The 12,688-nt window shown below is 44.3% G+C and overlaps 1 protein-coding gene across 1 annotated transcript in view; it reads right to left on the bottom strand.

The window, feature by feature from the left end:
* The window catches only part of peli1b (pellino E3 ubiquitin protein ligase 1b), a 17,866-nt gene extending 6,152 nt beyond the window's left edge, over nt 1-11,714 (bottom strand). Inside the window, exons 1-3 of the mRNA XM_062464500.1 lie at nt 11,316-11,714; nt 2,129-2,433; nt 1,573-1,641 (exon numbers count right to left, since the gene is read on the bottom strand). Coding sequence (XP_062320484.1) covers nt 1,573-1,641; nt 2,129-2,211 — 152 coding nt within the window. The 5' untranslated portion in view covers nt 2,212-2,433; nt 11,316-11,714. The remainder of the gene's footprint in view (nt 1-1,572; nt 1,642-2,128; nt 2,434-11,315) is intronic.
* Between the last annotated feature and the right edge of the window lie 974 nt (nt 11,715-12,688).

Below are 12,688 nucleotides of genomic sequence, written 5' to 3'. Positions count from 1 at the left end.
GAGAGAGAGAGAGAGAGAGAGAGAGAGAGAGAGAGAGGACCGGGGTGAAAAACAATGGGGTTTTATTGTCTGAGCAAAACACAAACATATACTATCCATAAATAACAGTCCCCTAAACATAAGCCATAAATCTGTATAAACAAACCTAACCTAATATAGCTCTTATTCACGTAGAGGGATGAGAGGATAAACACAGGCCTTCTCTACGTACAGCAGAAGGGGGGCTTTTTAAGTTCATCTACAGGCGTGTATGTTTGTGTATCTGTGTAAACACATGGAAAGAGTCCAACCTCCCACTAAAAAGATTATAGCTGCCATTTTTAGTTCTTACACTGGCACCCACCAAGGTGGTAAGTTTAGGTACAGGTGAGGCCTACTGTACACGTTCACACACAACTACTTAACCGTAAGTAACTGCTGTTCCATCGTGGCATATATTAGTCAAATACAAGAAGACACATGCACAAGCATACACACATGCACACAGGGACTGTACCCTTAATGAAAGCAAATGAGTGTGTATCCAGTCAACCAGTTGTCTTAGATTAATTTAGTAAGGGTAAAAAAGAGATTTGTAGGGGCGATATGGTGGCATTATAATACTGGTTGGATTCACGTGTGATGGTGAGAGGGACTACGGCAAGGTTCGGATAGGTAGCCAAAGTAAAGTTTAGTGGGGTTACTATGGTGAGAACATAACCATAGTAAAGTTTAGTGGGGTTACTATGGTGAGGAGGTAACCATAGTCAAGTTTAGAGGGGTTACTATGGTGCGGAGGTAACCATAGCAAAGTTAAGAGGGGTAACTGTACCATGTAATGGTTAGGATACTGAAGGATTAATGTGAAAGGCATCTAAAGTGAAAGGCAGCTAAGGTGAAAGGTTGCTAAGGTGAAAGGTAGTTAAGGTAGCTACAGAGGCAACGAAACCATAACTGGCATTGAAGAAGAGGATGTTGGATTATCTAGTGTATCTTTTATGCAAACTAGCTCAAACAACCCTTTGGCCAACACTGCCATTCAGCTTGTAGCAGTGTAACTGCTTCACTGTTCAGTACTCATCCCTATAGGGTCTGATGGATTCAGAACCCAGCTGGTTGGAAGTATGTGTCCATTGACGTCACAGTGTAGCAGGCATGCCAGGAATTGCCATAGACTGCCTTGGTGCTGTCCCGGAGTCTGTAAACAAGCGGTCTCCAGAGACTCCAGCATTCCCCTGGATTAGCCCATTAGCATTGCTATGCTATAAACATACAAATACCAAAATTACAGTTAGCTCTGAGGTCAGACTGTATGTGTTGAGCTTAAACAGTACACACAACTTTGTGCGTGTCTCTCTCACAAACTACAGTGTCTTTGTTTTCAACCATATTTCAAGGTTGGGTCTTCCCAATGACTCAGAAAACGCAACAGTGGAGAACACAGATGGGAAGATGGGGACTAGGGGGGTGTCCTTGTCACATGTGGCAGTGCTAACGCCATTCAGACAGGACACAGAACAACCGTGAGTCAGCTGCAGACTGGGGGCAAAACCAAAGTGGTGGTGGCGGGTGGGTTCCTGGAGTCTTTCCTACATCTGCATTTTTCCATGACCAAGGATGGAAATGAGAGTGGAAGGGGTATGGTGGCCCTCTAGGGAATATCTGGGAGAGAGAGTGAGAAGCACATAAAGGAAGTCTTTCACAGCCGCTGGGCTGGGAGTTGAGAGAACATGTTTCGTGTGTGTGATAAAAACAAACAAACGGGGGGAAAAAAACTATTTTGTGGTGGAAAACAACAGTTGTATGAGAACGAGAGCGCGTGTCTGAGGCTTGTCAGCTCATGCCGAGTGCGGGCTGAGACACAGGGGGTTTTGCTTGGGAGCGGGAGTCCGTAAGCCAAACAAATCCTTCTCATTCCATCCGAGAACAGAGAGAGAGGAGAGATGTGCCAAGGGACATAGTGGTCACAAATGTGGTGGCAGAATCCGGAAACGCAATTCTATGACTTTGACACAAAGTTCCTCAAATATAACCAGTAGAGTGTGCGAGAACAGCCTGAACTGAGCCCCCCTCCTGATGGACAAACCATCCCAGCCCTGGAACATGCTGGACGCACTCTCACTCTACAAGTGTGTGTCTGGATCCTTACCCCAGCACGATGAGCTCCCCGTACTTGACTGGCACTTTGGTGGAGGCGGTGGTGGAGATGTTTTCCTGCTCTGGAGAGAACATTGGGCACGGCTGGCGGCGGTGAGGCGGGTGAGGGTTAGGGATTGGGAGGAGGGATGGGGGAGGGAGGGAGGAGAGGTGAGGAAGAGGTATTTCCCCAGGTGAAGTTACTTGGAGGAGGGGGGGGGGGGGGAGGAAGAAGGGGAGGGTCAACTGAACCTCAGCTCCGCCTCCTCATCGCTCATCCGTCCTGTCCGCGTCACCAGCTGCCCTGGACCAGTCCTTCTGAGAATGACAGGGAGAGTGAGAGAGTGAGAGGGACAGAGATGTACATTAGGCATTTAGAAAGTGAAACAAGCTACATAAGGTCATTGTGAGTGATGCATCAGATAAATCTAGATCAAAACGACAGCCTACTCTTCTAACTTAGACGGGAGTCTTGAGTTGAACTCTGCTAACTGCCTTAGCAACATGCTACACAAACAAAGTGCAACCAGATGGCCCAATTCCAAGGTACAGCCAACACCTAGGTCACGAGTTGACTCACACACACTCCTTTGTGCACTGAAAGTCAGAGAGGGAGGGAGACGAGAATGAGGGTGAGAAACTGAGGATGACAGAGAGCTGAGAGCTCCCTCTCATTTCCAGGAGCTCAGACAGTTAATCGATCCTGATGCATAACATGGCTCATGAAGAAAGGATGAAATGGGTGTTCAATAAGCTCAATTGCCTAAAATACACACAAACACGTACACACACACACACACTTCACAATGAAGGAAATGTCAAGGAAACTGCCTGCTATTGGTGGATGTCTCTTCCCCTGGAACACACAATGTGAAATCACTGGTTGACTTAACGCCTATAATAACACCTCCAAGACAGGGGCACAGTGCCATGCAGGAAATCACCACTCGGGAGCCATGTCAAACAGGAAGTGGGTCAAACAGGAAGTACAAACGAGCCCCTGTACACGGTGTACAGGTGCAGTGCAAAGTCATAAACGGAAGAGACTAAAAGCATTTAGGCCAATGTAAACATCGTCCGGTTTGAAGATACTGTCAAGCTAGCTTTATGCAAACAGACGTACCATACGCTGGAATGTGTGTTGATAGCCATATTAAGTCCCTGATATCATTTGCGTCCCTGGGTGGCTGTCTCAACTGTGCACGGTCATAAACAGAAACGGAGCATGTGGTGTGGATGAGTCCCAAACATCTGTGTTGGGAAGTCTGTCCTATTACACTGAAGAGAACTGAGTCTGAGACATCCACAGTACAGTTTGCACCTGCTCCCATACTGAAGGGTTTCAAAATATGGGTCCCTGGATCCGAGCCCTGTTCACACACATGTACAAGCATGCACACACAACCGCCCACTCATGCACGCACACCAAAAGCATCTCAAACGTAAAATAAAGTAGAATTGTGTGCGCGCGCGTGTTTGAGTGCACAAGCATGCAACGCCCTGCTCCCATAGTGGACCGGGTTTGTCAGAGCTGTTGTGGCTGTCTGCCAACTGCTGCTTAGCTACCGATACACACTCAAGCACAAACACAGTATCTGTACCCTGCCCGTTGCTCAGAGAGGTTTGACCGAGTGAAACCGCAACACACACACACACACACACATGATCGCACGGCTATATTGGACACAGTCTTGATAACAAGTACTGGAACTTCACACATACAAGACCAGTCATAAAACTTTACTGCAATGCAGCACAACACCTGCCACTTCTACTGTTCCCAACAGAACACACACCACATAACCTTTTTACATGCCCACTTCACAGCTGAATCTTCCACAAGTAGATATTTCAGAGGAAAGGGAGGATTGGAGATGTCATGGAGGTGGGCCAAGAACCATTTGGCTAGAGCTGATCCCTAATCCTGGAAGATACAAGGCCGACACATAATGGTGTTAATTGTACATTAGTCTTTGCCTGTTGTACTTAATGTGTAACCACTTCTACAGAACCATCCAAGACGAACATCATTCTGATCCAGAAGAACATACCTCAATGGATTGTCCAAAACTGTGCATATCGTATCTGCAGTCACTGGAATCCAAAGCAGCCATGGAAAGATCTTTCAAGTGCAATTTTTATCCCGACAAAACAGCCAAGGGAACTATGAGGCAGACCTTTTCTGAGCAACAAGCTTAGAAATCTTGGTGGTATTATGCTGAATTAATGCTGGAGCCATTGGCTCAAAGTGTAGATGGAGTTTTTTTTTTTTACATCTGCAATGATTAATCTGACAGCAGTCTTAAATTGCCATCTTAGCAGGTAAAGCAGGAATCCAAATACAGGAGAACCAAAGAGAGGTTGATCAAGATTGAGGTTGAACAGAGATGAGTAAGTTGATTCTGTCAAAGTAATACGTTGAGCTATTTCACCCATACCAATTCAGATCATCCCGTTTTTAGGCTAGCCTACCTCCTCAAGAATTACAGGAAATTCCTTTCAGGAGTAATTGTCTCTCTTTTCTAACTGAACGAGAATACCATAAGGAAGCCTGAAAAAGAGGTCGGAATCTAAAGACTTGACACGGCTGAAAAGAGAAACCGGTGCTGATAGAGGAGCCTTCACTGAGAGGTGACCTCTTCTCTCTGGGTGCCTGACTACAGTGGACTGGGGAAGCACACTCAGACACTGATAGCTACCCATGGTAAAGTCGGGCATTAGATCAATAAATAATGGGCACCTGGTAAAAGAAAAAAGGATGAGGCACAAATCTTTTTATTTTCATTTTGTCATTGGATTAAGGACAAAAAAGGGGGGGGGTAAATAAACAGGTGAGGATACAAGGACCTTTAGTTTGGGAGTTTACGGGATGTTTTCATTTCACACTAGACATAGGCTAGGCCAGTCTACAATTATAATGTTTTTTTGGGGTGGGATTTGATGCAAAAAACTAGCCTAGACCAGTTGGACTTTTTCACATCAATGATATTGAGGCTAGAGTATGACAACTGTGCTGACATTTTAGAAGGTTGACATTTGGAGGGAAGCATTTGTATTGAATCTACAGAATCAGAAACAGGTTGACATCGCAGATCTAAAGTACTAGTCTGATGATGCATAACAACAAACATATAATGTCGGGACAAAAACAGGCAAGAGCATAAGTGCAAAATACATCACATAGGCCTAAGTGACAAATTTATATAAAAAATATGAATAAGTGTAATAATACGTGTATTAAGTATAATTGTTTCATCTGAGTTCCTCATGAATCCTAGACATCATCTATCGATCCATCTCTTATCAGGCACATGATGTGGTGTAGGCTAGTTTCAAGATCCCCAACCCTTACTTTCCTTGTGAGTAAGCAAAATGTAAAAAAAAAAATCCCCAGGCGTTTCTCACAGAACTAAAACAATGTGGTCAGATTGGTGGTCAGATTGGTAAAAATGGCCAGCTGTGACCAGCCTGTGCCAGAAGAACTGACTGTTCAAACCAGCTGTTATTACAAAACCACATTGAAGCCATCTGCTTATCCAATCCCTCTCTCTATCCATGACCCTGGCAAAACGGGGGGAGGACATGCGAAAACTGCAGACCCTCCTTCACAACATCCGGGTCAGATGGCTGAGCGGTTAGGGAATCGGGCTATTAATCAGAAGGCTGCTGGTTCGATTCCTGGCTGTGTTAAATGACGTTGTGTCCTTGGGCAAGGCACTTCACCCTACTTGCCTCGGGGGGAATGTCCCTGTACTTCCTGTAAGTCACTCTGGATAAGAGTGTCTGATAAATGACTAAATGTAAATGTAATGTAAAGTCAAATATATAGGCCTACTATGAGATAATGCCACTGTAGCATTGAAACTAAACTACATTGTGCCCATGTTTTGTGCTAGCTGCCACAATCTAGAGGGCACCCAATATCACTGAATAAGATGAACTGAATCTCAAAAATGATTTTTAAGAGCTGTTTCCTTGTAAGGTGGAACAACATTGGTGGATTTAAGCTTGTTCCTCTCGAGTTAGCAATCCCATGACTCAAGACAAAAGCTGAAGCCACAAAAAGTCACAACATTATGTCATATCCTACACATCTGAAACCTCTTAATCTACACTATACATCAAGAGTTCTTACAAAATAACCACTGAAAGCTCATGTTAATCAATTCCACTCAAGGACTTTGCCCCAATTCTGAACACAGGCATCTTCATGGAGGCATGTGGACGGTAATTAAGGTCTCAATAATGAACACTGGGGGGGTGGGGGGTGCGGGAGAAAGTATTTTAATCGAAGCAAATAAAAAAATCAGGCTTCCTGCCAGATGAAGGATGGGTGTGGCAGCCATCTCCTGACCAAAACCAGTCCCAGACCAGAAGGGGAGTTCAGTGGGGGAGAAAGTACCACATCAGTGCCTTCAAATCAGACAGCCCTACTTCCTGCGACAAACACCAGTTAGCCTACTTCATGGGACAGTCAGCCACTCAGACATCCTTTCAGCCAGTCAGCAAGTCAGGCAGCTAATACGGAGACCACAGTTCAACTGTTCTTCAGCCAGAGAGAAAGGGAAACGATGGAAACTGAAGGCTTTGGTCAAATTCCCTGAAACTCCCCAAATAGCCTCTAAATAGCAACATTTTGCAGGGCATCATGTAAAGTCTTTTATGGTAAGGTTGATTTGGAGGCAAGTTTCTAACCAAAAACCTCATGCCTATCAGCATCACTCGTCTAAAAACAACATTGTTAGTGTGCTGAAAAAAGCAAAGTGCCTATACCACGTACACATGCGCACGCAGGGTTGATACCGACTCCCTGAGGTCCAGTTCTTGAGTTGCATGCAGGGATCAGAGGAGGGGGATTGGTGATCTTTGCACACGGTGGAGATTAGATGCCTGATGCTGACCAATTCAATCTGAGGGAGAGAGGATCCTAAGAAAGGAGGCTGACACCAAAGATATGATACAGCCTCTCTTACTCCTGTGTAGCATGTTTAATAGATGAACAGAGATGAACAGGGATGTACAGTAAACAGCCCACACAAAGAAGTAGAGTGAGCAGAGAGGCCATGTCTTGGTCATTTGGGAAAAGGGAAGGGAAATTGTTTTTCCAGACAGGATGAGCGTTTGCTGGCTGTGCACATGTGGTGTATAGCATGTCTGGGAGAGTGCAAGAACTGTGTCTGTAAGCCTGTGTGAGTGGGTAGGAGTCTGAGTGTGGGGAAGGCTATGTGCCTTGAGAGTAGATGTGCTCAGCTCAAGTACAATACCTGGGTCTTGTCTGATGTTCGTCATAAATTTTTAAGAGGCCGTTACCCTGGTCACACACTTAATTGCTTCTACCCTTATACAACCTACTATAGAATACTTGACGAAATGACTGAACATCAAGGGCATACCGATGCCTGACAATTGTAGGTATGGACTACTTCAGCTCTTGTTTCTCCTAACAAATTTGACTATTGAACTGGGAAAATCAGTTAGAAATGCCACCTCAGCAAGCATTTGCTGAGGGGGGTGGGGTGGGGGGGGGGGTGGGGGGTGGGGGGGGGGGGGGGGGAGTTGAGTTGGAAAGACACCCTTTGCTCTCTCTACTTTGAGCAAACTGCTGCCCTTAGTGCCCTTAGTATTAGATTAGCTCATCAAAACAAACCCATTCCAAAGGGCACAAAGCTCGCTCTGCTGCAGAGACTGGGCACCAACTATGACAGTCCCTATGTTAACTAGCTTCTCAGGCATAACTAAGCACCGGACCAACAAGATATTGGCACAATTTGTTTCTAGGCTTCTATAAGACATTTAACCTTAAAGACCTATGGTTACGTGTAGTGTGTAGCTTTTGTGTGAAAAGGGATAGAAAGACAAAGAGCGAGAGAGAAGATGGAAAGGGTGAAGCTGACCTGTGAGAGGGACACTGCATGTGGGCCTGCTTGCATGTGTGAGGCTAGGTTGGAGCTCACCCCTGCACATCTTCCACATCAACAGCATATTAGCTTTACTAGGGAATGTTGTATGGCATCAAACTAACTCAGAAGGAAGGGGGTCTACAAAGAACCAACTCTCAAAAAGTCAGTAGTTACAGCAAACATGCTACAACCAATTTATTGCCATTGTGTGTTGAAGTGCTGATGACTTGTGTGTGTCTGAGAACTGAGGCGAAAGATGTACTGACAGCCCACATAATAACCATTGAATGAAAAGAACAAAACAAGTATTTCTGCATGTGAGGAATCAAATATTTCCAGTAAACACATTGCAACTGGTTTCTTGTACTGGGAGGACCGGTAACAGATGGAGGGAAGCAGAGTAAGGAAGGGTTGGCGTTCAAGTTTCAGCCTCATTAATGATTCAGTGGGATGGACACAAACCAGTACTCTGAGACAACAAACAGCCTCGTCAGTCCATGCACAGCAAACACACTTGTGCACGCACACACACACACACACACACAGGTCTCGAGTACCACTTCCTGCCTGCCGAGAACATACTATGTGACCTTCCCAGAAACCAATCAACCATTTGGCTAACCAACAGCTGAGGAAACGGTATCCGTGAAGGGGAACATGTAAACGTGCAAAAGTATGAGGAACACCGTGTGTGCATGTGAGTTTTGGGGGTTTTGACGGGAAAAAGGGGTAATTCAGAGAATTGAGAAATACAGTGAGTCCTTTGGTTGGATAAGTAACACAGAGCAACAAGCATGCGCAGATGGAAACAGGCTGATTGACAGTGAGGGAGGTTTGCGGGAATGAATAAGCTGTGTGTGAGGTGTAGTTAGCAGGAAGGCTATATCAAAGTGTGTCTTAGTGACTTTGATTGTGTACAGTGTGTGTGTGTTCGTGTAGGAGGGGTCTCACTTGTGCAGGAAGCCAATCAGATTGGGAAAGGTCACCAACCTGATGACGGCAGGTCTGACATGAGTGTTTGTTTGTTTGTGTTGCAAGTGGGTTATCTGGTGCTAGACAAAAACAACACAGAAAAGAGATTTTAACACACAAACACACATAATGCACCAAAGTAGTTATCAGTACTGCCTTCCGGCCATTTTGTATTGCCTTATTGTAACACCAAGTTGTACTTTGTGATATAAGCTAGGCCTACATCTATAAATTCCAGACCAGAATAGTTAGCTATCACTTTAGCTATAATATATATGATATACTGGTAGGCAAAGAGAAGGCCTACAATACTAATCCTACAGCCGTTTCAGAGGATAAAGCATTTAATCGAGTGTACTGGCCTCCCATTCCATGTAGCCATCTATACGTGGTGTAGGGTTGTCACTGCTACTGAAAAACACGCTTCACAAGACGTGTTTCGTATCAGTGGCGTTTACATTGTATAGTCGTGCGAGGGGAAACAATCCAAGGTGATGGTTTCTAAACAAGCTCACTGCTAGCAGGAAGACTGGTCACATGACATGGCTTAGTGTGTGAGCAATGAGCATAGTAACACAGAAGATGATATGAGAGAGAGAGAGAGAGAGAGAGAGAGAGAGAGAGAGAGAGAGAGAGAGAGAGAGAGAGAGAGTTGAGGGTGATATAGGAGCAGTGGGAGATAGACTGAAGTCTCCAAAAGAGGAGGAGAGGGACAGTGTTGTAAGAGAGTCTGCTGAATCACTCCTGTCCACCTGAACACTGTGGGAAATGGCTGGTGCTTCTATGGCTCCCCCCCCCGTTCCAACCCAACAGAAATAGGCAGTAAAAACGTGCCCACTGTCTGACCCACTTTCCATGACAAACCTAATCTCCCCCTACAAACTCAGACCTAGTAAGCCTTGCTGGAGTGTGCCAAGCTTCCAACACGACAGCGCAAAGCTGCTCAGCAGCTACTGGCTTCACATCCAAAGCACACATGCAAACTGTACACAGTTCAGGACTTTATGGAAAAACATCCTCACATCTCAAGTTTGTCAGGATGTGTTCTCATTTCAGACTGCAGGGCTTATGTTCACACTCAAAAAGTCAGTCTACAGTAGCTCATGCTTAGGTTGTCTTTCAGTGAAGTTGATTGTTGACATTTCCTCATGCAGCAACAGGGATGGCTCCAGGGTTACTACAATTAAGCCTCCGTGTTCTGCTTCTCCATTAAGACATTAGATATCTCCGCTCCTGCCTGATACGGCCAGTCCTGGGATTTAAGCTCAGGTTTCCCAACTGAAATGGAGACAACACACTGGGGAAATCACTCTCTCACACACGCACACAAACACACATACATACACACAATATATCCAAAGTGATAACTGAATCCTATTCAACTTCAAACAATTCAAACAAATTTTAACTACTAAATGTCTAATTCTGCTATTCATTCTTAGTGTCCCCTTCTCACTACTTTGCTTGTCTTGAAAGAATCAAGGTGGTCAAGCCATTGCTTGATCACAATCAATGAATCCTAACTCAACTAATTACCTCCATGAGGTGACAGTAGTATCAGTAACTGCTGTGACTGGAGACAAATACAAAGCCATGGAGGGAATGTGCCCAACTTAAACAATTCATAGTTTCAACATGTCTTTTCAAATCTTTTGAGGACGTTACAGTGTGATCATTAACCGAGCCTGCAGATCTCTCTTCACAGTCTTGTACAGACGGGACTGGAAATATAACTTGGTAAAGGAAAAGGGGGGGGGGGGGGGGGGGTGGAGTTGTGCGCAATCAAGCTTGGTCGTAATGGAGAGAGTTGATGCATTTGCTTGATTCCTTATCAGGTAATGTTCCATTTGGATACCCACACCTCTCTCCTCTGACATCAAGTCTGGGTGGGTTAAAACGGATGCACGTGTAAACTGATCTGCACAATTTGTTTGTGATATACTGACAGATTTAAATGAGGCACATTGGTGCTAGATCACACAATGTATGTGTGCGAAGAATGAAAAATACTTATAGTCAACAAATGAGGATAAACTATCCTAAAGCTGACTGACTAATGCTTAGCTGTCAGCTTTTACCGGACAGACAATCTACACAAGAAAGGTACACAGCTGCTTCAGTATAATTTCCAGGCAAGCTGAAGCTTCACAAAGGAAATTCAGTTTCACTGGCCAGAAGGCAATAGCTAGCCAGTACCAGAGCCTGGTCAGTAATTGCGGTGTGTCAGCCCAGGACAATAACACAAGCATAGCCAGTAAAATAACCTGTAAGATATGTTAACTGTAGCTATTGATCACTAACTGATTGGTTTATGACAATGCTACTTACATCAAGTCGATGATGAAGTCCTCCCTTTCTTCTCTGTAACCACGAGCTACACCACTTTGTGAGCGAGTGACAACAATCCACAACCAGCTGCTTGCTTGCTTGATTCCCAACTTGGTGTGGCTAGCTGAAGCTAGCTTGCAAACAAAGGCAATATGTCAACGTTTAAAACAAAAGGAGACACTATATGTAAGCACACGTCACGTTTGTTTTTGCTTTTTGTCTATTGTTACATTTAACACACCAACGCTGCTATATAAAGACCAACGCTCTACATTGAGAATGCTGAATCTTTTGTAAAAGGCATCTCGATATTATAAACAGAAATGGGACGTCCTTCTGGGTTGTAGTAGCGTACGCTAGCTGCAACCCCCCAAAAAAGAAACCTGTCGCGTGTGATTCGAAAGGGATTGTGGATATCGTAGTCTGATAACAAACGACCATGTCGTAGTCTGACAGCAACTGAAATCCTGAATTATTTATGCAATTATCTGGACTGCTGTAAAATCTCTCTATTCTCTCTCTCTCTCTCTCTCTCTCTCTCTCCTAATTCAGTTATGTATTCCTAATTCCTGTGTGTGTGTGTGTGTGTGTGTGTGTGTGTGTGTGTGTGTGTGTGTGTGTGTGTGTGTGTGTGTGTGTGAGTGTAGAAGAAGAAGTATAAATGTACTAGTGCATGTGTGTGACTTCTAGTTGATAGGTAAATAGACCTCTTTACTCAATTCAAGTGAATGGAAAATTCCAGGAGGGCCATAGCCAAATTATTTAATCCTAAAATGCGGTTTAATCAAAAACACATCCTTTTTAACCAGGAGGAAATCAACCACAAATGTATGTACACAAAGAAACACCTACATGCTGACACACTAATAGGCCATATATTATAGACCATTACAGACCTTTCCTTCTGTAGTTGTGAGTGTGACACGTTGTAATTAACATTTATCAGGGCTACATTAAATACACTCAAATGTATAATATGGCCTGTACATATATGCACACACACACACCTTCATATTTCCTAATGGCTATTTGAATCTGGCACTATCTCATGTTTGTGTTGCCATAGATACAACACTAACACCTCTCTGCCACATTTCCAAAGTATCTCTGGACTGAATCAGAGAAACAGACACACCTTCCTTTGACTCCACATGCAGTCGCATTCCAGTGCTTCACCTATGATGGATGTTGGAGAGTGACTGACTTCACCACATTTTGTGATTCAGGAAATACCCGTCTGAAATACAGACATTATGTTTGTGTGTAAATGGATCCAATGTTTTGCAGCATAATTTCACATGCTACCAATGGAATTAATTTGTTCTACAAGTGAAGTCTGGGTGCATTCCTCTCAGGCAAGACTCGTTTTGCTA

Source organism: Osmerus eperlanus, chromosome 6 (genome assembly GCF_963692335.1).
Source record: "Osmerus eperlanus chromosome 6, fOsmEpe2.1, whole genome shotgun sequence".
Taxonomy (NCBI): Eukaryota; Metazoa; Chordata; class Actinopteri; order Osmeriformes; family Osmeridae; genus Osmerus; species Osmerus eperlanus.
This window is presented reverse-complemented; position numbering and strand designations above follow the sequence as displayed.